The 24,560-nt window shown below is 41.7% G+C and overlaps 1 protein-coding gene across 2 annotated transcripts in view; it reads left to right on the top strand.

Moving 5' to 3' along the window:
* Positions 1-1,140: 1,140 nt before the first annotated feature.
* The window catches only part of LOC120516786 (lutropin-choriogonadotropic hormone receptor-like), a 71,814-nt gene continuing 48,394 nt past the window's right edge, over positions 1,141-24,560 (top strand). The window contains exons 1-2 of one of the 2 annotated variants that reach the window (XM_039738724.1): positions 1,141-1,166; positions 15,523-15,594. Coding sequence is in view for 1 of the 2 variants with exons in the window: in XM_039738723.1 (XP_039594657.1) it covers positions 7,144-7,322; positions 15,523-15,594 (251 nt within the window). In the remaining variant the exon portion in view is untranslated. Of the gene's footprint in view, positions 1,167-7,006; positions 7,323-15,522; positions 15,595-24,560 lie in introns of those variants that run through there. The other variant, XM_039738723.1, reaches the window with a different exon arrangement.

Genomic DNA, 24,560 nt, shown 5'->3' with positions numbered 1-24,560 from the left:
AAGGTGTGCAGGTCCCTCGGAATAAGCAGTAAACAAAAGGGGTGGAGCTTTATGCAAAATAATCATAGTTCGTGTAAATATGGCATAGGCACACATTAAACACAGTCATACATAAAACCTGATTGTTTTAAGGTAAATCAACTTAATTTAACTGTGCATAGGGAAAATGGGAATATTATTTTCTGAGGATTAGGAAAGTATCAACTTTTCTGCCTCACTCCGCACCGTCCTTCTGCCATGTGGCCGCAGAGAGCTTAAACAACTCGGTACACTCACATAAACAAACGACAAGGGCTGAGCGAGCTATCTTGAAGGCTTTTACTGGACGTACTTCGTTGTAAACTGAAATATACACAAAAGAAACATACAGGTACAGTATATACAGGTGTACAACCAAAGACAATAACGAATGATTTACAAAGCGATACATAGCAGACAGTGTACATTTAAACAATAAAGCTTTAAAAGACGCTTACAAGTCGAGTGATTTCCACGGTTGGATCAAGACGAAGAGAAGCGCGCAGACAGAGGTTCAAATTGCTATGTACTACAACTAACCAGACACAGGGGTTTATATACCCTAAGGATACGTTTTGGACGCGACCAAAACAAGAGATAAAGGGGTGCCTACGCGAGACACATGGGGTGTATTGTATTCAAATGTTTATTATGGGACCTACGTGCTTTACGTGAGTTTCATAGACTTTTATAGCACCACTGTGAGTGTGGGATGTGACTGACTGGTGTGTTAATAAATGACAAGATGAACAGTTCAACAAATAACAGTCTCAACTAACAAGATGTGGGGCAGAACATCAACTTTTAGTAAGATTAACATGAAATAAGTGAGCAATGACAACAGTCTCTGAGATAGATTATGCTTCTTTTGAAAGAAAATAATCGGATTGCTTTGTTTCAACATAATTACATTGTGAAGCATCTAAGAAATGTAACTCAAATTAACTGGAAAAAGTTAAGTAAAACTTAACAGCAGGCATAATTGTTTTAAGTAACTTAAATTAGTTAAATAAACTGAAGATCCCCAATAGTTCATTTTGTGTCTTATTTCCTGCAGTGGTTTTCTTGTCTTCCATGTTGGTGTCACTGGACTGAGCAGTGCTGCTAAAGCTGCTAGACGTGGTCGCCTTCCTCTGATTATCTCTAAGGTCAGTCTCATTAGTGTCAAATGCTGTATTCACGGTTTGGTCAATTTGCCTTTCTTTCTTTATTTATTTAAACCTTCAAATGTCCATATATATGTTGTTTTTTTTTTGGCAAAGCAGCGTCCTTTGTCTCGCTTTAATTCCTTTGTCTCCTCGCAGCACCACTGGGCTCTCACTTTGAATGCCCGTTCATATTCGGCCCATTGACACATTATATGCATACGGAATATTAGATCGACCTATTAGACACCTGCTCTTATTTTGGTTTCATTTGATTGGACAGATTTACAGTATGATCGTGAGGCTCGAGGTGGGGTCCAGAGAGGTGCAGGCCCTCGCACACCTGGGGCCTCATGCATAACGCCGTGCGTAGAATTCGCACTATAACATGACGTAAGCACAAAAAACGAAATGTGCTTATGCACAGAACAATCCAGATGCAGGAATCTGTGCGTACTCCAACTTCCACGTTCTTCCGCTCCATAAATCCCGATCAGCATGAAAACTAACGCTCGTGCACGCGCCTTCTGCCCCGCCCCACCTCCTCCCAGAATTACGCCTCTATGAATATGCAAATCAATATAAATCGCCCTTAAACTCAGCCTTCTGTGAAAAGACAATGGGAAAAGCACGGGGGAATATATAAGAATTTCAGCGAATACCAACTGGAGGCAAAGGAAAAACATACCATTTGTTGATTTAAACAGTGGAATAATCAACAAAAGGAAGTCGGTCGAGTGGCATAGCGTGTCGAAGAAACTCGAAAGCTCACATTCACAAAGTCGCACAGTGCCGGAAATAAAAAAGAAGTCACATATCAAAGTCGCAGTGAAAAGGCAAGTTGGAGCCCACCGTCTGAGCTTATTAGGGTACAGACAAAAAAATAAGCACACAGTGGGAAAAAAGCACAAAATATCAACTTTAATCTCAAAATTTCCACTTTAATCACGTAGTTTATTTTGACATTAAAGTAGAACATCATAAACTTCATCTTAAAATCGTTTAATTAACCAGTTTCTCAAAGCCCATCGTAACTAAAGTAGCACGTTAAATGCTTTGTTTTGTATTTGATCTTCTATGTGCTCTATGTGTGTGAATCACTACGTGCTTCCGTTCTTTCTCTTCCTCCGACAGGACACAGAATCCATTACATTTGTGATATTACAGCTCTCTGAATAATTAAAATACTGAGATGTACACGTGATGATTGGAATGAAAGCATGTTATTAAACATGAGAACACGGTGGCGCAGCAATTGTTCATGTTTCATACAAGATACTGCTGTGCCATGCGCGACCTTCGATGAAATACTTTATTGTAGCAGTACTGTCTCTTTCAAACATACTAACCTCCAATTCCTGTCCTTACTTTTCTTTCTCCAAATACCCAATCGCCACACAATCAGCTCTGTAATAGACGTTAAGTCACCCGTAAGCTTAGAGCGCTGATTCTTCAAAACTTTTAAGGAACACTGAAATATCTTCGTAGTACGTGTTTAATTATTCTATTCGTGAGGGGTGGGGGTCGACTTATTCTTATTTTTACTTTTTGTAAAAATTGATTGTTTTGAATGGAATGATTGCAATAAAATTAATAAAATTTCAAAAAAACAAAAAATTATTCTATATGTCTATCCTTCCAGTGTAGTGCCAGCCTCAGCAAATATACAGCGCAAGGCAGGAACAATACGTGAACTTGCTAGCGCTGCGGCACCGTGTCCTCATATGTTTAATTATTAACAATACAGATTATTTAAATGAAGTTAGTTTTATCTGTATTATATGATCAACATATTTTGCTGCATTTCATCTTACAAATGATATCGTCATCATATGTAAATACGCGCTTTATAAAGTGGCTCAGGTTGTGTGATATTATAACTGTAGTGCAAGTTTACAGTGAGGTGAGTACTTATAAGTACAAACAGTTCTACAAGGAGCAATTGATTGGCTGCATTTAAAGTTCTTGGGATGAAACTGTTTCTGAACCGCGAGGTCCGTACAGGAAAGGCTTTGAAATGTTTTGCCGTGGCTGAGGCAGCATGGGCTTGATGCTGTAATACCGATAATTCTGTTGTGTTCTGTTGTAGTTTCTGCCAGAATGCTAGGGGGAGTTCTTATAAAAATGTATTACCTGTTGAAGGGATAGCAAAGGAGTATAGAAAAAAGTAAGTCTTCTGGATTGGTGATCATGCGTGCCTGTCATAAAAATAAAGTGAGTTAGTGTTCTGAGTAATAAATACATGGCTGGCTAATTATTTCATCCTGCTCTGGACATAACAAATTCTCTTTCCGATCAGCTGCTGCTGTGATTCCCCACTCAGATACTGCGAGTGGTGCAGTGAGAGAAATATGGAAAAAGATGAACCGCTGAGGCAACTCCTAACGGGAGGAGCTGAAAGAAGAAAAAGAAGAAGATGGTGCAGTGAGAGTAACAACGCTAAAGCAGTTATGGTATTTGGAATACTACAGCTGTTCCCTGGACCATTATATTGTTACAAGTTAATTACAATCAGATGCATTACACTCAGTACCGCCGCTCCCTATACGCAGAGAGACTGCGTAGGGCACCAACTCCCAGGGGGGCACCATCCCAGCCGCTCAAAAAAATCTTTTTTATATATTATAATAATAAATTAATATTAATAATATACATATACAAATAAACAAAAATATAAACGTACATTGCATTTTACGGTGAAGGCAGAGTAGGCTAAGCACACGTGATGACGTGCGTGCCCTCATGTATTTATTTGAATAAAGTTCTATTTTGGCGCCTATAGTAGGTGTTTTTTTTTTTTATTACTTTATTTTTACTTCCGTAAATTTCTGCTTAGGGCACCCATTTGGCCAGCAGCGGCCCTGATTACACTAATAAACAATATGCGGTTAGTTTCAGTGTATTTATAAAGCCGCGCCAGGAAGATAAGGAGTAACCACACAGGAACAGTAGCACTGCTTTGACGCTGGGTGTCGCCAGTCTGCAAAACCGTAGCGGAGAACTTGCGTACGATAAGGTATGAGGTACCGTGGAAAAGTGCGTGGCTTTACGCCAAGTGTAAGTTTTATACATCGCGATTTGAACGTGGAAACATTCTTACGCAACATTTCTGTGCGTACGCACCGTTTATACATGAGGCCCCTGTATGGCGTTATTTCAGTGCCACTATTCTGAGCGCACGTAAAAAAATATTGCAAGTGCAAGTGTTGCATTTTGAGGAGAAATTTATTTTGAGCGTACAAAAGCTGAATTTGAGTGAACAAAATTCATTGCTGCGTGCAAAAAATGTATTTCAGTGTTTGCACTTATCCATATACACACACACAATAGCACCCCCTCTCGCTCAGTTTTTTCATTTGCGCTTGCTCGCAATTTGTTGCTTGCGTTCACAACATTCTCTGCTGCAAGCGCTCAACTCTCTGTACACCGTTATAAGTGTGCCACAAAACCAACCAATCACAGACTTGGTTTCAAAAATTCTGATTGGCTCTTACGGTCTCCAATCAGCTCGCTAGCTGCTGCATTCCGGAAACAGTCCGAAATGTAGCTAAATCCAGCTAAACTCAATTAAACCCCAATTTGCGGATAATATCTTTAATTATTTTATTTTAAAATATGTTATTTGTTAAGACTATCGTTGGTGTAGTATAATGTAGTTGCATTATACAACCATGCCAACTGACTCTCCAAATTATATTTGAGTAGCTCTCTTTTATGTCGTCGAATACTGAACAGCAGCACGAAAACAACATGTCCCGGCCACATGTAAGTAATATAAAATCATTTTGTACATTATTATTACATCTGCCATCTCTTCTTTGGCTGCAGATTAAATCAAAACTCCCTCTATCTGCAAGAAGCGAGGCTGAGTGGACAGTGTTTCCGGTGTCCGGAATGCAGCAGCTAGCGAGCTGATTGGAGACCGTAAGAGCCAATCAGAATTTTTGAAATCAAGTCTGTGATTGGTTGGTTTTGTGGCACACTTATAACGGTGTACAGAGAGTTGAGCGCTCGCAGCAGAGAATGTTGTGAGCGCAAGTAACACATTGCGAGCAAGCGCAAATGAAAAAACTGAGCGAGAGGGGGTGCTATTGTGTGTGTGTATATGGATAAGTGCAAACACTGAAATACATTTTTTGCACGCAGCAATGAATTTTGTTCACTCAAATTCAGCTTTTGTACGCTCAAAATAAATTTCTCTTCAAAATGCAACACTTGCACTTGCAATCTTTTTTTACGTGCGCTCAATATTTTTTTACGTGTGCTCAGAATAGTGGCACTGATATAATGCCATACCCCTGGACTTTTTTCTCTCGCACATGCAAAGGCTACTTTGCAAGCAGGGCGCCCATGTCAGCCTGATCGTAGATTCAAGAACGCTGAAGTGGTATTATGGAACAATGATATATCAGTTACTGTTTTTGGGGCCAACTCTCTAGCAAGTATACCCGTCTTTATGAATTTGGAAATGAGAAAGTTTGAAGATGATGTCGTGTCGGTGGTGTTTGACTTCTCTGATCTTGCAGACGGACATTCTGTTGTGTGCAGGGTAGTTGCTCTGCTGTAGATCCCTACAATGATTTTGCCCACCAACACGCAGATTAGTTCTGATGTCCTGAGCAGGTACGAATGTATATTAACGGAATGTAAATAAAAGAAATGTAATTTGAAAAATAACAGCTGTGCGATATAACATGAGGCTTTGTAAGTCACTTCGCAAGTCATCAATAAGCAGGTGTAAGTCAAGCCAAGTGTTTTTTTTTTAATGTTGTTAAGAAAGTCACAAGTGACTAAAATTCAAACTCGAGTCGCCCACCTCTGTCTCGCTCTGACAGTGTTCACAGTAATTTGGAGACATGGTGCATACTGTAGGGTGTGTGTGCTTCATCAGGGCAAATATGTGCATCTTACGCATGTGAAACACTGCTGGGGTTATAAACTTTTCACAACAGTTTAACCTTCACACACCATGTGTTTAGATAGAAATATATCCATTGTGTATTTTGTTTTAGAAAAATACAAATGACACCTTTATCAATGGGAGAAAAAACACCTGAAACCTACCTGCCGATGTTTTTCTGTTTCCTGGTGCTACTGAAAAAGTGGCGCAGTATATAGCACAGGTCGCACGACTATATACAGGGGGCTATATAAGTTAAGGAATATCCTTCTCCTATGACGTTATTAAATCACATTTCTATGCCAAATAATTGCTGATTTATTTGAAATTATACCAGAAAAAAGTACGATTTTATGTTAATTTGACGAGTTTCTGGGTGTGGCTTTACACTGTAATTTTCCACAGATTCAAATCTTTGTACTGTCCTTCAAGTACTGCGAAAATAATTGGCAGAGAATAGTTTGAGTTAAACACAGAACCCAGATACTATAAGAAGAGATTGTACCAGGATGTGTTCGAATGGCTTCTCTACGGTCCGGTATAGTATGCCTGGTCGGAGCTTTGCCTGTTGGGCACCATTCGCCGCTGAAGTAAGCGACAAAGAGATGGAAATGAAGAGAAGACAAACTTCGTATTTTTTATCCTTATCCGATTTCGGCTCCTGTTTAAATGTTCACAGGACACGCATGTTCAGTTCAGCGGCAGCCCAGAAAGCCTCCGCGATTTTCTCTCTCCCTGTCTGTCTTTTATGAATAAGTTATTTTTGCAAAACGAGAACAACACATTTATATCCCAGCGACTAGAGGAAAACGTTTTCTCTTTGACGTTACTTGTACCTCTACTCCGCTCCGCGAGGAAGATTTTTGCTTATTCGTGTCATTCTAGGGGAAAGGGTGCGAATCCTCCCAGCGCCAGATGTCAATCACTTATTAGCTGTCGCAGGTACAAGTTGTAACAACTCATTGTGAGCCCAGCGTTTGGATTGTGTTTGCGCGCTACTCTGCTTATAGATTTGTTTTTAATATAAACATTTACACAAACATCTGAAGAACACGGACTTCCAAGCAGTGCGCGCACATAATGGATTTTGACAGCCTGTTCGTGGTGGTTGTACTGCTGAGCCGCCCTGAAGCCACCGTAATCCTCGCGAGCTTTCAGTGTCCTCAAGTTTGCGTCTGCAACAGCGTGGTGATCGTCTGCACTCGGGACACCCAGTTGGCATCGGGGATCTCATCAGAGTATGGCAGCTTTGGCACTTTGTAAGTACAGAGTCGTTGTTTAAATTCGGTTGCATCCCGTTGAGGGTTCGCCATTGTGTTTTTTTATTATCTGACTGATCATTCGGTGTGCGGCTGTTAATAATGTTAATAATAACAACAGTAACAATAATAATACATTGTATGTATATAGCGCCTTTCCCATTGCCACTATGACCAGCGCTCTGTATGCTTATATAGTATTTATGTATTTTATCATTAACGGTACGTGAGGCAACATGTCGTTTTATAAGCTTAGATGTCCAGTTCTGCTTTAGTCGAATGTTTTGTTTTTTTTTTTTCTCGGTATCCATTACTGGTGAACATTAACGGTAAACTGCCCGATTATTATTTTCAATTTCTCCTTTCAAACGCGGCATCTTTTAAAGAAATTCAGGTTTACCTTCCGCCCATTGGACTGTTTTGCTTCTTATTTCCATGCCGTTCTTTTATCGACATGCAGTTGTGCTCGAACGTGAGTTTTTAATTCGCCTGTTGAATGCTGCAGATTTGTTAAGAACTGTCAGGAAGTCCTGTGTTTGAAGAAGCTACTGGATGTTCAAAGTCTTCAGAGAGATGCCCTCTTTTTAGAAAGACTGTAATGTGTGATAAACTGAGCTTAGCAGAAATAAACGTTAACTGTGTTTTTGACACCCAGGAATTATAACGTGAGAAATTCTCTTTTCGTTCAGTGCCTTTATCTTTCCTTTTTCATGTATTTATACTGTACATTAAACACTTGCTGAATGTTGTTTATGTTAAAAGGCCCTTGTGTTGATTTTAAGGGGATGCCCATAAGTGTCCAGACTTGCTATTGCTTAGCCTGGGTGCTGAGCCAGAATTAGTTGCAGAATCGGATTGCCCTAACCTGCACTGACGACTCCTAGCAAGAGGGCATCTCATTCTCTATGCTATTCAAACACGTATCACATGTGCAGGCATTACTTTAAATAGTTGTTATACTAATGAACATTTCTTTGGCTTCAAAAGTTCAACAGCGACACAGGTTAAATGCTTGCTGACTGAAGTATGCTGTTTTAACTGTCTCCACAATTAAAGGCTTCCTTTTAACGCATCTAAGATGTAATCATCAGTCATCTGCCTTGTGCGTCTAAGTATTATGAAAAATCAAAAGGGATTTTTAAATAATATGCCCAACACCCTTCACCCTGTGGTGAAATTCAACTGCCCTATATATAAGCAAAGCAGCAAACCTGGAATTCATATTTTATTTAATTTTCAATTCTCTCCTATGCCCTGCCTGCCTTATTAACCTGAACTGAATTTCTGCTGTTCTCAGACTTCTCTGTACATTCCTGATTTTACAGATGCCTGACATTTACAGATTCTACATGAACAGAAAAAAATGCTTGAGAGGGGGATGACTTGGAGAGCCATCTAACATCCTGAGACTACATTTGATTTTTTTTTATTAATGTGATCAAAGTGTTCTTGATCACTGATACATTTTCTTATTGTTCAGTAACATATGCAATAAGGGGAATCCATCTCAAAGAGAAACAAAAACATTTCAAGGCACAACAAGTGGCTTTATGAAGGTGAACTTTATGAAAGATGCTATATAATGATTGAGCAGAAACACAAGCTAAACTGTTGTATTTAGTTAGGGGTATGACCCCCAGGGGGCGCCACAGCCTCCAATATTCCTGACACAAAGGCACATTCACAAGTCCCAATTAATCTTCTTCTTCGTCTTTCGGCTGCTCCCGTTAGGGGTTGCCACAGCGGATCATCTTCTTCCATATCTTTCTGTCCTCTGCATCTTGTTCTGTCACACCCATCACCTGCATGTCCTCTCTCACCACATCGATAAACCTCCTCATAGGCCTTCCTCTTTTCCTCTTCCCTGGCAGCTCTATCGTTAGCATCCTTCTCCCAATATACCCAGCATCTCTCCTCTGCACATGTCCAATCTCGCCTCTCTGACTTTGTCTCCCAACCGTCCAACTTGAGCTGACGCACTAATGTACTCATTTCTAATCCTCTCCATTCTCGTCACACCCAATGCAAATCTTAGCATCTATAACTCTGCCACCTCCAGCTCGGTCTCCTGCTTTCTGGTCAGTGCCACCATCTCCAACCCATATAACATAGCGGGTCTTACTACCATCCTGTAGACCTTCCCTTTCACTCTTGCTGATACTCGTCTGTCACTAATTACTCCTGACACTCTTCTCCACCCATTCCACCCTGCCTGCACTCTCTTTTTCACCTCTCTTCCACAATCCCCATTACTTTGTACTGTTGATCCCAAGTATTTAAACTCATCCACCTTCACCCACTCTACTCCCTGCATCCTCACCATTCCACTAACCTCCCTCTCATTTACACACATGTATTCTGTCTTGTTCCTACTGACCTTCATTCCTCTCCTCTCTAGAGCACATTTCCACCTGTCCAGGGTTTCCTCAACCTGCTCCCTGCTATCGCTACAGATCACAATGTCATCAGCAAACATCATAGTCCATGGGGACTCCTGTCTAATCTCATCAGTCAACCTGTCCATCACCATTGCAAATAAGAAAGGGCTCAGATCCGATCCCTGATATAATCCCATCTCCAACTTGAATGCATCCATCACTCCTACTGCAGACCTCACCACTGTCACACTTCCTTCATACATATCCTTAACAACTCTTACGTACTTCTCTGCCACTCCCAACTTCCTCATACAATACCACAATTCCTCTCGAGGCACCCTGTCATTTGCTTTCTCCAGGTCCACAAAGACGCAATGCAGCTCCTTCTGGCCTTCTCTAAACTTCTCCATCAACATCCTCAGAGCAAACATTCCATCTATGGTGCTCTTTCTTGGCATGAAACTATACTGCTGCTCACTGATCATCACCTCACTTCTTAACTTAGCTTCCACTTCTCTTTCCCTGCTCTTTGTCCTGCACATCCCCTTATTCTTAAATATCGACACCAGTACACTTCTTCTCCACTCCTCAGGTATCCTCCCACTTTCCAAGATTCCATTAAACAATCTGGTTAATAACTCAACTGCCATCTCTCCTAGGCACCTTCATGCTACCATAGGTATGTCATCTGGACCAACAGCCTTTCCATTCTTCATCCTCTTCATTGCTGTCCTTACTTCCTCCTTGCTAATCCATTGCACTTCCTGATTTACTATCTCCACATCATCCAACCTCTTCTCTCTCCCATTCTCTTCAACCTACCCATCACCTCCTCGTCTCCACTGTTCCCTTCACCAACATGTACATTGAAATCCACTCCAATCACCACTTTCTGTCCCTTGGGTACACTGTTCATCACTTCCTCCAACTCACTCCAAAAATTTTCTTTCTCACCCATTGCACACCCAACTTGCAGGGCATATGCACTAGCAGCATTCATCATCACACCTCCAATTTCCAGCTTCATAATCATTACTCTGCCTGACACTCTTTTCACCTCCAAAACACTCTTGACATACTGTTCCTTCAGAATAACCCCTACCCCATTTCTCCTCCTATCCACACAATGATAGAACAATTTGAATCCACCTCCAATCCACCTGGCATTACTCCCCTTCCATTTAGTCTCTTGCACACACAATATATCAACCTTCCTTCACTCCATCATATCTGCTAACTCTCTCCCCTTACCAGTCATACTGCCAACATTCAAAGTTCCTACCCTCTGTTCCACTCTCTTTACTTTCCTCCTCTCCTCCTGCCTCCTGACACGTCTGCCCCCTCTTCTTCTCCTTCTTCTTCTTCGGCCAACAGTAGCTCAATTTCTGCCAGCACCCTGTTGGCTAACAGTACTGGTGGCAGTCATTGTTAACCCAGGGCTCGACTGATCCAGTATGGAAATTTGTATTGTTGTCCGCGTATTGATTTGGCAAAATTTTACACCGGATGCTCTTCCTGACGTAACCCTCCCCATTTGTCCGGGCTTGGGACCGGCACAAAGAAACACACTGGTTTGTACGTCCCCTGTGGCTGGGTTACAAGTCCCAATCAATACAAAGGTTTTAATCCTTGAAATACCTTAACAATACAGGCTTCAAACAGTTCTTCAAGGCTCTTTCCTTCTCCTCTGCTCCTCCAGGCAAGCTTCATCTGCTTCCTCCTAACTCTGACTTGCCTGGATAAAGAAGTCTGCTCCTTTTAAGTAAAACTCCAAAGCACTTCCAATGTCCCAATACGGTGGCTAGGGAGTACTTATGGGTACGTCTGGATCCTGGATAGGTAGGGCTCGTAAATCCCCTCAGCGTTCCCTGGCAGCACCCAAGGAACCCAACAGGACTGGTGACTGCCCATAAGAACCACAACTCCCAATATGCCATGAGGATCTCCGTAGCAGAACAGAAGCCCAGGAAGGCTACCACCTAGGGTGTTGGGAGAGACAATGCCCTGAATAAATTGTCTTCACGCTATTGGCATTCCTGCTGGGTAAGGATCCCAGTTCTGCGCCGGCCGGGTTGTCAGTCCCAGCATGCTGTCCTTTCACAGAGGATGGAGACTAAGAACGCATTTCCCAAGTAGATGGCAGAGCACCTGACACACTTTCAATAATGCCAATAATCCAGCATTTTAAAATAAACTTTTTTTCCCCTCAAAAGTAAAAACTTTAGTGTTGAACAACAGCAGAACATTAGATACCAAAATAAACAGGTTTTCCTACATATCCTTCAACATCTGACGCATTACTCTTCTGGTGTAAATGACTTTTTAAATCTAATCCTTCAGAATAAATTCCAGTGGCAACCCTTCCCAGACATACATCCAGCAGGCTATAGAGAGCTCCCTGTGGTGGTCCTCTGCTATCCCTGCCCCCCAAGCACAGCCAGGTATGTGAGGAAGCCCTCAGTCTGCTTCTTTTCATGCAGTGCAGTGCTGTCTCATACAGTGGTGTGAAAAACTATTTTCCCCCTTCCCGATTTCTTATTCTTTTGCATGTTTGTCACACAAAATGTTTCTGATCATCAAACACATGTAACCATTAGTCAAATATAACACAAGTAAACACAAAATGCAGTGTTTAAATGGTGGTTTTTATTATTTAGGGAGAAAAAAATTCCAAACCTACATGGCCCTGTGTGAAAAAGTAATTGCACCCCTTGTTAAAAATAACCTAACTGTGGTGTATCACACCTGAGTTCAATTTCCGTAGCCACCCTCAGGCCTGATTACTGCCACACCTGTTTCAATCAAGAAATCACTTCAATAGGAGCTGCCTGACACAGAGAAGTAGACCAAAAGCACCTCAAAAGCTAGACATCATGCCAAGATCCAAATAAATTCAGGAACAAATGAGAACAGAAGTAATTGAGATCTATCAGTCTGGTAAAGGTTATAAAGCCATTTCTAAAGCTTTGGGACTCCAGCGAACCACAGTGAGAGCCATTATCCACAAATGGCAAAAACATGGAACAGTGGTGAACCTTCCCAGGAGTGGCCGGCCGATCAAAATTACCCCAAGAGCGCAGAGACGACTCATCTGAGAGGTCACAAAAGACCCCAGGACAACGTCTAAAGAACTGCAGGCCTCACTTGCCTCAATTAAGGTCAGTGTTCACGACTCCACCATAAGAAAGAGACTGGGTAAAAACGGCCTGCATGGCAGATTTCCAAGACACAAACCACTGTTAAGCAAAAGAACATTAGGGCTCGTCTCAATTTTGCTAAGAAACATCTCAATGATTGCCAAGACTTGTGGGAAAATACTTTGTGGAATGATGAGACAAAAGTTGGAACTTTTTGGAAGGCAAATGTCCCGTTACATCTGGCGTAAAAGGAACACAGCATTTCAGAAAAGAACATCATACCAACAGTAAAATATGGTGGTGGTAGTGTGATGGTCTGGGGTTGTTTTGCTGCTTCAGGACCTGGAAGGCTTGCTGTGATAGATGGAACCATGAATTCTACTGTTTACCAAAAAATCCTGAAGGAGAATGTCCGGCCATCTGTTCATCAACTCAAGCTGAAGCGATCTTGGGTGCTGCAACAGGACAATGACCCAAAACACACCAGCAAATTCACCTCTGAATGGCTGAAGAAAAACAAAATGAAGACTTTGGAGTGGCCTAGTCAAAGTCCTGACCTGAATCCAATTGAGATGCTATGGCATGACCTTAAAAAGGCGGTTCATGCTAGAAAACCCTCAAATAAAGCGGAATTACAACAATTCTGCAAAGATGAGTGGGCCAAAATTCCTCCAGAGCGCTGTAAAAGACTCATTGCAAGTTATCGCAAACGCTTGATTGCAGTTATTGCTGCTAAGGGTGGCCCAACCAGTTATTAGGTTCAGGGGGCAATTACTTTTCACACAGGGCCATGTAGGTTTGGATTTTTTCTCCCTAAATAATAAAACCATCATTTAAAAACTGCATTTTGTGTTTACTTGTGTTATATTTGACTAATGGTTAAATGTGTTTGATGATCAGAAACATTTTGTGTGACAAACATGCAAAAGAGTAAGAAATCAGGAAGGGGGCAAATAGTTTTTCACACCACTGTATGAGAGCTCTTTTCTCCCACTTACCACCACTATCAGGGCCTCTGCTTTCCTCATTCTCTCTAGTGCTTATTGTTCTCACATTGAGGAACTGTACCACCGTTGTCCTTGGTAACCCCTTGTTAAACCCCTATATCATGTTATAAAAAAAATAAATATAATCCGGGACAGCTACTCCAGTCTTAAAACAGGGTTAACAGGACCAACTCAGGTAGCACAGTAAAAAGAGAACCAAGATGTCATTGAAAGAAGTGAGAAATACATGTATTAAATTTTAAATTTTAAATAATTCATAGTTATCTCTGTGTGGCACCACTGTAATACTGTTATACATTAATTACCTTGCATCTTGAAAAGACCTGGCGAGGGGCTGCAGGTCAGTTGTGCCACTCCCTGCATTAGTAAAGCTGTTCAAACTGATTTATAGTGAATAAACCTGGCACAGAGTATATTTTTGATATCACCTCTTCTTCTTCTTCTTCTTCTTCTTTGTGGATGTACTTGACAAACCTTCTCAAAAACACCTCGGTCCTGCACCCCCTCACCAGTCAAGCCCTTTTCCTTCAGATCTTCATTTAGTTTATTCATCTACCTCCGCTTTGGCCTCCCTCTCTTTCTCTTCCCCTGGACTTCCATTCCCATCACTCTTTTTCCCACATATTTATTGTCTCTCCTCATCACATCACCTTTTCAACTTCCTTTCCAGTATATTCTTAAATATCTCTCCCACTATTGTTGTACCCCTGATGGTCTCATTACTTATTCTGTCCATTTCAATCTTGTCATTTCTGCCACATCCAAATTCTCCTGTACCCCGTTTACTCCCGTGTATCATTGCTGGTCAGACCACTGTTTTAACAATTTTACCTTTCATCTTTGCCCTTAGTTCTTCCGTCACACAAGACTCCTGATACATTCTTCCAATTGTTCCATCCACACTGCACTCTATGGGTTATCTCTGCATCTAATTTTCCATCTTGGGCTACCACTGATCCTCAATATTTAAACATATCCATTCTTTTCAGTGGCTAACTTCGGAATCCTGATCATTAAACTGCATTTTGTGATGTGTGAGTCCTGTCTTGCATCCCAAAACATGAGGCTGTACTTGAGGCTCAGTACTTTAGCAAAGCCAGCTTTATTCAGCTTGAAACAGGAACAGCACGGTTATTTATTGTTGTATACACAGACACAGTGATTAGGCAGGGTTGCACCGATCGTGCTTTGGGACACTCTTTGGCATGTCGTCCCATTGTAGGTGTCCCAAAAGAGTTTAGAAACCTTATAATGTAGTCATTTATTTTCAACCCTCTATCTTCCAAAACCTTTCTCCATTCTTCCAGCTTTCTCTCCACTTCCACTTTTCTGATGCTACACAACACAGTTACCTCCAATCAACTCAAGAGTACTGTGATCATATATAACACTGTCTTTAAAAACTAATAATAAAAAAAAAAGATTATGCTGCCTGTAAGACAAAATGTATCACAATAAATCAGGTCACGCCTCATCCCTTGGAGTTAGGATGATTGGTGACACTAAATGGACAGTAGAGAGTGACATATGATGAATACCTGACACTCCAGACCTCAATGATCCTGAACTGGATTGTCTATTCAGAAGTTGGACAGATGCATGGAACATTTTTTTCAAAGAAATCACAAAAAAGGGATTTATTCAAAATACATTATATTTCTTTAATTTTTCCCCCCAGGAGGTTGACTCACTTTCCTTTGAAAGTAATCCAAAGCAACAACTTTAAAGGACTTTTCAACGTTAGCAAAATGTAAGTCAATTTTTTTTTCCCCTTTTCTGTATGTGCTTGTATATACTTTTGTATTTAATTGTTCAATGATTTTAATCAATCAATTTAATTCATTGATAAATGTCCCTCACTGCTGATTTTATAGAAGATGGGCTGTAGATGTCTCAGAGAAATCAAAGCAGAAAAACATTCGGATGTATTACTGACCCAGTATGGCCTGTCAGTTACTCTGTGTTTTCTAAACACTACATTTATCTATCCATGACCTTCTATGCTGCAGCATGTAGGAATTCCTACCAAGTTCGTACAGAGTATTTTTAATTAATTTAGCTAATAGGAATTCACAGTGACATGTAACCCAATGTGATTTGTATTAGTAATATTATTCAGGCTCAGGACATTTGTGCTAAAGCCTGGGGGCTATTAAAAGATGAAACCTGCTCTTCAAGTTAGATAGAGAAATAAGATGAACAACAGCAGAAGGCATCCAATTGAGGGAACAAGAAGATGCACCTTACACTTGATACTGAGGAAAGCTACCTGCAAAACAGAGGGGTTTCTTCCTGGGGTTCAACTCAGTACTGAAAGTGGTCAGAACAAGAGGGAAGGAAGTTTGTATTTTTGTGTTGCTGTGGAGTTATGAGATTGTACCGCTCTCAGAACCGGCACGATTATAATACACGCTGCCCTACTTGAGAGGCAGCAAAAAGAAAGAAAAAATAATCCGGGGCGCGAGTGACCAACACTACTTTTCTACTTCCCCACTTCAATTATAGAAACACACTAGTGAAGGCAGGACCAAGCAAAAAATGATTATTGGCAGACAATATATAGGATCACTGTAACAACAACAAAACCTTATATACATAAAATCGCTGCAGCCTTCCCTTCCCACACAAATCATAACACCAACACATAAAAACATACATTACTAATAAAGACATGAGCCAATGGAAACACACAAAAAAAACAATGGATTTATAGTCTTTTAAATCTTATCTGTACGAGCGTTGATCTCAGTCTGTAGTGGTGAATGAGACGCCGACCATCACTCTTGTTCCGGGAAACGTTCTGATTAACAATTCCTTGTCCTATCCCGTATTCCTTCCTCCCGAAAGAAAAAATCATTTGCTTGGAATGAACCCGGGTTCACCTGACGAATCCAAGAGGTGTTAATCCTTTCCCTCGTGCCTTTTTCTGTTATGGCCTCCTTCTCTACTCTTTTTCCCGCCACCTATTTACATTCGGATAGCTCCTCCCCGTACAGTCTGTTGGCCCTCCAAGCCAGGTACTCCCCTCCCTCTGTATAAAGGCCAGCCCTAAACATAAAGGCGTACCACAACAACAAGTAAGGGAAAAAGTACAAACTTACAGGTACATACACATATTTTAGTTGACCGTTACAGAGTCCCCCCCTCCAAACCCTCCATTGGGGCATAGTAGGGTTTCATGTTGGTCACATGGAATGTATGTGTTTTCATGTTACTGTCAGTTTGCCATTGGACTTGGTAATTAACGGGCCATAATTGTTTTAATACAGTGGCTGGACCAAACCATTTTGGGGCTAGCTTGGATGTAAATCTGGATGATGCTTTTGAGATGTAGTGAGTCCTTAGCCAAACCTGGTCCCCTTCAGAATAACTAACCTTCTTTCGGCGCTTATTGTAAAACCGGGCTTGTTTAGCCTTGGAACACACCAATCTCTCTTTAACCAGAGCCTTCAAATTTTCCAGCTGCAAGACTTTGCAATATTGGGATGAATCAGGAGTTGGGGGGGTGACAAGCCGCTCTAGGGGACCTAATATCTGTCTTCCGAGAGCCAAACAAGCAGGCGATTCACCAGTACTCTCATGCCACGCGGAATTGAGGGCCATTCTTAACTCTGGAAGCCTCTGATCCCAGTCCTGGTGGCGGGTACCAACGTAGGAGGCTATCATAGTTTTCAGGGTTCGATTTACTCGCTCCGTGAGGTTGGACTGTGGATGGTATGCTGTGGTTTTCTTATGAGTTACCCCCCAATCCTTCATGAAACTTTCCATCTCAGAGCTGGTAAATTGTGGACCTCTGTCGGAAATGATGATCTTTGGAACCCCCCAGCGGGTAAACATTTCATTCTTTAGAGTGGAGCACAGCCGTTCAGTGGTTGAGTTTGGCAAAGCAAAAAGCTCCACCCATTTGGAGAAATAATCTACCACCACTACCAGGACGGTCCTCTTGTTCCTACTTGGCGGCAGTGGTCCCATAATGTCAATTCCCCACATCTCTCCCGGTTCAGTGAGATTTGTTGATTGCATTTGTCCTGCAGGAAGCCCCGGTGGGTTTTTGTACTGCTGGCATGTGGTACAGGTTCTCACATGTCTCCACACGTCCTTCCTCACGGTGGGCCACCAGGCTACTCCAATACCTTTTTTAGAGTCTTCAATCTGCCAAGGTGACCGCCGAAAGGGCTGTCATGAAAATAAGCCAAGAACTCAGGAAGAAGGGCCTCGGGGACGACTAGTTGGTATTTCTCACCCCCAAGTTTTGATGGCACACAGCGATACAATATCCCTTGGAGCTCTTGGAAATTAATGTGTCCCGTTCGTGACTTTTTCCCGTACTTTCTGACAAACCAGACTGTGATCCTGGGCTCGGGCTATATCTGATATGTCAAGTGGAAGGTCCCAACCCCGAGTCGAAATCAGGGCTATTGAAGATACCTCCTGAGGCTCTGGAATCCTGGACAGCGCATCCGGAACCACGTTTCCACAACCCTTTCGATAAAAAACCTTAAAAGAAAACTGCTGGAGACGAAGAACCCACCTGGTGAGTCGTGAGGACATTTTCGAGCAATTAAATGCCCAGGCCAGAGCACGGTGATCTGTATACACCTCGAATAATGACCCCTCAAGATAATGACGCCACTTTTCCACTGCCCATACGACTGCGAGACACTCCTTCTCGGACGCTGAATAGTTGATTTCGGGGCCACGGAGAGACCTTGATGCATAGGCAATAACTCGTTCTTCTCCCTCTTTGATCTGAGTTAATACGGCCCCAAGCCCCACATTGCTCGCGTCGGTCTGGACTTGGAAGGTGAGCAGTGGAATAGGTTGTGCCAAAACTGGAGATTCCATCAGATGTTTTTTCAGTTGCTCAAATGCCTTTTGGCACTCCGGAGTCCATTGCCATGAGGTTCCCTTCCTCAGCAGGCAATGTAATGGGTCTGCGTGTCAGCTAATCTGGTATGAACTTGTGGAACCAACCCACCATTCCCAAAAACCGCTGAAGGGATTTAATGTCTGAAGGAGGTGGGTAGTCCACAAGGGCCATGATTTTCTCTGGATCCACACCAATACCTTTTGCTGATACCACATGACCGAGGAAGGTAAGTTGCGGTTGTCCAAGGTGACATTTACTGATGTTTAAGGTCAGTCGAGCCTGCTGAAGCCGATGGAAGATCTCATTTAGGTCCCGGAGGTGTTGCTCTATTGACGGAGAGAAGACAATGATATCATCAATATAGACAAAACAGTTTTTCCCAATCAGCCCCCTCAGCACTTGTTCCATTAGGCGTTGAAAAGATGCCCCCGCATTCTTCAAGCCGAAAGGCATTACTCGGAATTGGAATAAGCCATCAGGAGTGATCACTGCAGTCTTGGCCACACTCTCTTCTCCCATGCATACCTGCCAATATCCTGATTGTAAATCCAGAGTGCTAAAAACCACTGCGCTTTGTAAGGATTCTAAAATTTCATGCACCAGGGGCATAGGATAGGCGTCGCTGGTAGTTTTGGCATTTAGCCCACGGTAGTCCACACAAAAGCGAAAGGTTCCATTGGTCTTACGCACCAACACCACTGGAGATGCCCAGGCTGAGGTAGAGGGTTCAAGAATACCTTCCAGCAGCATACGATCAACCCACTCTTTGATAACCTTTCTCTTCATAGGAGAGACCCTGTAAGCTCTCTGACGGACAGGGACTTCATCAACTGTGTATATATGTTGGTGAATAACCTCTGTCCGCCCAAGTTTGTCCGTCCATACCATGGGCCATCTCCTCAAAATAGGTTGCACCTCGCAGGGCTGAGAACAAATGCTGTCCTCCACAGGGCTGATATCTTTAACTGGTACTGCAAAATAGTAATTTACTTTTGGCCAGTGTAATTCATCACGCCCTTTTACCTCAAAACTGAACACCCCCCCTCCAGGCATTACATATTCATGAGTCCTTGGGTGCAAAATGATGTCGGCTGCCACGATGGAATCCAGCCCTAGGAGTAGTGGCATAGACAGGAATGCATCCTCCAAGACATACACCTCGACTTCCCAAGATATATTTTGCAATCTAAACTGCATCAGAACCTTGCCACTATCCCCATATGCTCGCCCATCTGCCAAGAAGAACTTTACTGTGCCACCCCCCTTAAGCAACTCGCCGGGCAACTTTATTTTTTACCACAAGCTGCGATTAATTAAGGTAAAGGTGCTCCCTATATCAATGACAGCATCCCCGATGATGTCCCGCACTCTTACCGGTACCACTAGTAAAGGCAACTGTGCGCTTAACATGGTGAGCTCAGCCCCCACTGACCGGACCTTGTCCTTCGGATATTTGCCCTTGTGTGCATCTCTGCTAGAAGTGTCTCTAGGAGGATCTTTTTTGCCCCTCATAGCAGCCCAATCCTTCTCGATCAAGGATCCGATTTTTACCATGGACTGTACTGAACTCACCGTGCCCCTAAGTGCTACAGCAAGCCGCGGGTTACAAGCACCAAGAATGCGTCTAACCATGTGTTCTTCTGGCATATTGGGGTTCCATTTTAGACAGAGTGCAAGGTATTCGTAAACAAAGTCTCTAATGGGTTGCGATGGACCCTGCCGAGCAGCCAGGAGCTGTTCTTCGACTTCAGTTTGGTAGTCAGCCGGTAAGAAGGCTTCCAAAAAAGCGGTACGGAAAGATGCCCAGTCCTTAATATTATTCTTTTCCGCCTGCCACCAATGGCGCGCTGGTCCCTGTAGAGACGTACTCAAGAAGCCCATCAATTCAGCTAGCGTTAATGGGTGAAGTTCTAAAAACGCGTCTGCTTGCTCAATGAATTGAAGCACCTCTGCCGATTTACAGGAAGCTTCCAGTTTTGGAAATTCCAGCCGTACAGCAGCTGCAGCAGTAGAGGAGTAGGACGGCCGCGCTTCAACCAATAACGTCGATCGGCGCGGAGTTTGAAAGTACGTAGTAATACTCCTTCTCATCGCGTCCTGTATTTCTACCTCCCATTGCTGATCGCGCCGCAGTAGGCAGTCTACTAGCTTTTGTTCCAGACTTCTTAGACGTACATGCACCCACTCCCGTAAATCGGCAACCGCCGAATCCACGTATCCATGCAGAGCTTCTTCCCGAGCTACCGCCCCTTCAGTCATTTCATCTAGCCGGACTTGAAGCTCATCCAGCTGCACCTGCACCTCTGCCCATGGGGGCTGCAAGTTCAGTGCGTCATCCATAGATTCCTGACCCTGGCTCTTGGGCGTCGAAATATATAAAGTATCTAGCAGGCTCGTTGCCTCCTCCACCTCTTCTTGTGCTCTGACCGTAACGTGGTGACCTAGCAATTCACCTCGCTCCGGCGTTACACAAGAGTTAGCAAACCGCTGCTCAATGCTCTCAGTCGACATGTCTGACGGTACTTGTGAGTGGCTAAATGAAATACAGTGGATGAAAATTAGTCAACTGGCTCCCCGTACGGGCCACCAATAATCTGTACCGCTCTCAGAGCCGGCACGATTATAATACACGCTGCCCTACTTGAGAGGCAGCAAAAAGAAAAAAAAAATAATCCGGGGCGCGAGTGACCAACACTACTTTTCTACTTCCCCACTTCAATTATAGAAACACACTAGTGAAGGCAGGATCAAGCAAAAAATGATTATTGGCAGACAATATATAGGATCACTGTAACAACAACAAAACCTTATATACATAAAATCGCGCTGCAGCGCTTCCCTTCCCCACACAAATCATAACACCAACACATAAAAACATACATTACTAATAAAGACATGAGCCAATGGAAACACACAAAAAAACAATGGATTTATAGTCTTTTAAATCTTATCTGTACGAGCGTTGATCTCAGTCTGTAGTGGTGAATGAGACGCCGACCATATCTCTTGTTCCGGGAAACGTTCTGATTAACAATTCCTTGTGCTTGCCCGTCAAGTCCTATCCCGTATTCCTTCCTCCCGAAAGAAAAAATCATTTGCTTGGAATGAACCCGGGTTCACCTGACGAATCCAAGAGGTGTTAATCCTTTCCCTCGTGCCTTTTTCTGTTATGGCCTCCTTCTCTACTCTTTTTCCCGCCACCTATTTACATTCGGATAGCTCCTCCCCGTACAGTCTGTTGGCCCTCCAAGCCAGGTGCTCCCCTCCCTCTGTATAAAGGCCAGCCCTAAACATAAAGGCGTACCACAACAACAAGTAAGGGAAAAGGTACAAACTTACAGGTACATACACATATTTTAGTTGACCGTTACAAGATGGCAAAACTATGTGGTTATTAAAGGAATTATTTTATTACATTTTTGATTAAAAATGAGTTTTAGTGCAAAATCAAAATATATTGAATTTACATGCAGGAGAAGAGTTTTTATTTATCTGTTGGTTAATTTTTCTCAACATACAATTTAATGGTATAATTCCAATTTTAGTAACTGTCAATCAAAAACATTACCATAGAAATCGCCCCCTCTTCAGGGAAGCTGTAAGGGGCCTCAGTTGCCTAGAAAGCTTGCATAGTGTAATCTGTTCAGTTAGCCAAGAAAGGGCATCATTTTGCTTGACTTCTCATTGCATCAATAATGGCTAACACGGTAGAACACCCTACAACTACAGCCATAGAAATCATGTTATTTAATCACAAGGTTATACAGTTCAGCGCCATGTTAGACGCTAAATTCATCATCAAATACTCAGATTGTAAAAGAAGAACAAAAGGATTTTAACCAACTGGGGAAAAACAGGAGTACTTTTATCTGAATAGATTACATGTGCCTCCATTGCACTGTGACAGGTACATTGCTAAGGACAAACCATTAAAGAACTTTTTATTAGTGTGCTTTTTTTATATAATTTGATCTTGCCTGACACCAGTTATCTTTTAGTTCTTGGTAATGGTTTCAGTGCATGCAGTTACTAAACTGTGAAATATCATAGAGATGCTATTGCAAGCATAATTTTGCCAACTGTTTAAATAGTGTATTGGCATCAGTCCTCAAATGTTCACTGTTTCAAATAATAGAGTGTGTTAAGGTGAACTGATGTGTTGTTGACAAGAGTTGGCAGCAGTGAGCGTCAGTCTCCTCGTTGGCTTCGAAGCGAGTAATGGCGCTGCACAGTCAAGACAAAGCCCTCCACTGTAAGAGTTGGAGGGAGCAGCTGTCAAAAATGATATGCTAAATAAATCGTTAATATTCCATGTATCACTTTGTGCCTTTTATTCATTTCCAGGAGCACGCGTTTCTCCTTATTTGCACAGATTTGACTCCCCCACAGCCTCTGCCTTAAATTATGATGGTTACAGTTTCTGCATAGGCTCATTAGAACATTTACTACTACTAGGGGTAGTTTCAAAAGCTTAAACTTTTTTATGTTAATTTTTAAAATCACTGAATTTTTCCAACAAAAGTATAATTTTCAGTCTAAGTTAAGATTATTGATTTATTTACAGTGTTATTAAAATTTTATTGAGGACAGATATTTTTAAATGTTAGCAATAAAAAAATTAATGTCAGAGAAATGTATTATTGTTTGGATGGACAGACAGATAGAAATTTATTTGCCCCCGGGAGATATATAAACAATGAAAAAACGTTATGAGGTAGGGGATAGAGATCTCCAAGGTACACAGATAAATGAATTTCCCATATAAAGTTCAAATCAAGCAAATAAACTGCAGTCTTAACAGAATATATTTTCTTTATTGAATGTTGAAAAAAAAAGTGATTCTGGTATTCCATTCTTTTGTTATGTCTATAGCGTCATAATCAATGCCTTGTTCTTTCTGTATTCATCTGTGGAGTTAATTTAATAAGATCTCGTCTGTCTGCTAGGTGCTTTTTTATTTTAATTAAGCAGAATCCGGCCACCAGGTGTCACTGTAATGCAATGTTTGATTGCATCTTTTTCAGAATCGATTGTTTCATTGGTTTTGAATGTTAAAAAGCACCAATTCACTACTAGTTAAGACCCTTACCACATATGCAGAAACCATCTTGCCAGTGTCTTTATACCTGGTGTACTTACTTGGAACAGACCATTTGAATCATGGGGGCCTTATCTAATTCTTATGCATCAACCTAAATTATTTGTACTTCCAATTCAAGTACCTTTAAAACATCAATTCCTGACGTACCTGAATTTAACACTTAACTTTTAACCGTATGATTCGTCTTTAATTAAACATGACCAAAGAGTTTAAAATCTTAACACGCACTGTGATTTGGTTTGTCCCTTTGAACTCAAAGTCCTTTACCTCACAGCCCAACACAAAAAAGGTACTTACAAGAATTAAACTTTTTAGCGCTACGTGCTAGCCACTTTGTGGTCACTTATGGGGATGCGGATGTACAATTTAAACAGATTTTTATTTTCATGGGAATTGTTACATAAGCATAATAGAACTATTTTACATTACAATGAGTAATTAACCATAGTAAAACGTAATAACTTGAAAGTGAATTGTGTCATGTTGCGTTAGAGTTATTTGTTGTATTATACGATTTTGGTCTGTTTGGATCTGAAATTAACACACAAATACTTTTTAAACTTACACTTTTACTGTAAAACTTAAGTAAAAACAATTTTTTTTATTACATTTTTGTCATTATTACATTGAATTTTGATTCTGTGTTTAGGCTTTAATTGTGACAACGAAACATATAACTGCCCGTGATTGAATTTCGTTTCTTTCTCTCTATTAAATAAAACGACTTCTTCAAATGTTTGGCTCT

Source organism: Polypterus senegalus, chromosome 16 (assembly GCF_016835505.1).
Source record: "Polypterus senegalus isolate Bchr_013 chromosome 16, ASM1683550v1, whole genome shotgun sequence".
NCBI classification, from domain to species: Eukaryota; Metazoa; Chordata; class Cladistia; order Polypteriformes; family Polypteridae; genus Polypterus; species Polypterus senegalus.
This window is presented reverse-complemented; position numbering and strand designations above follow the sequence as displayed.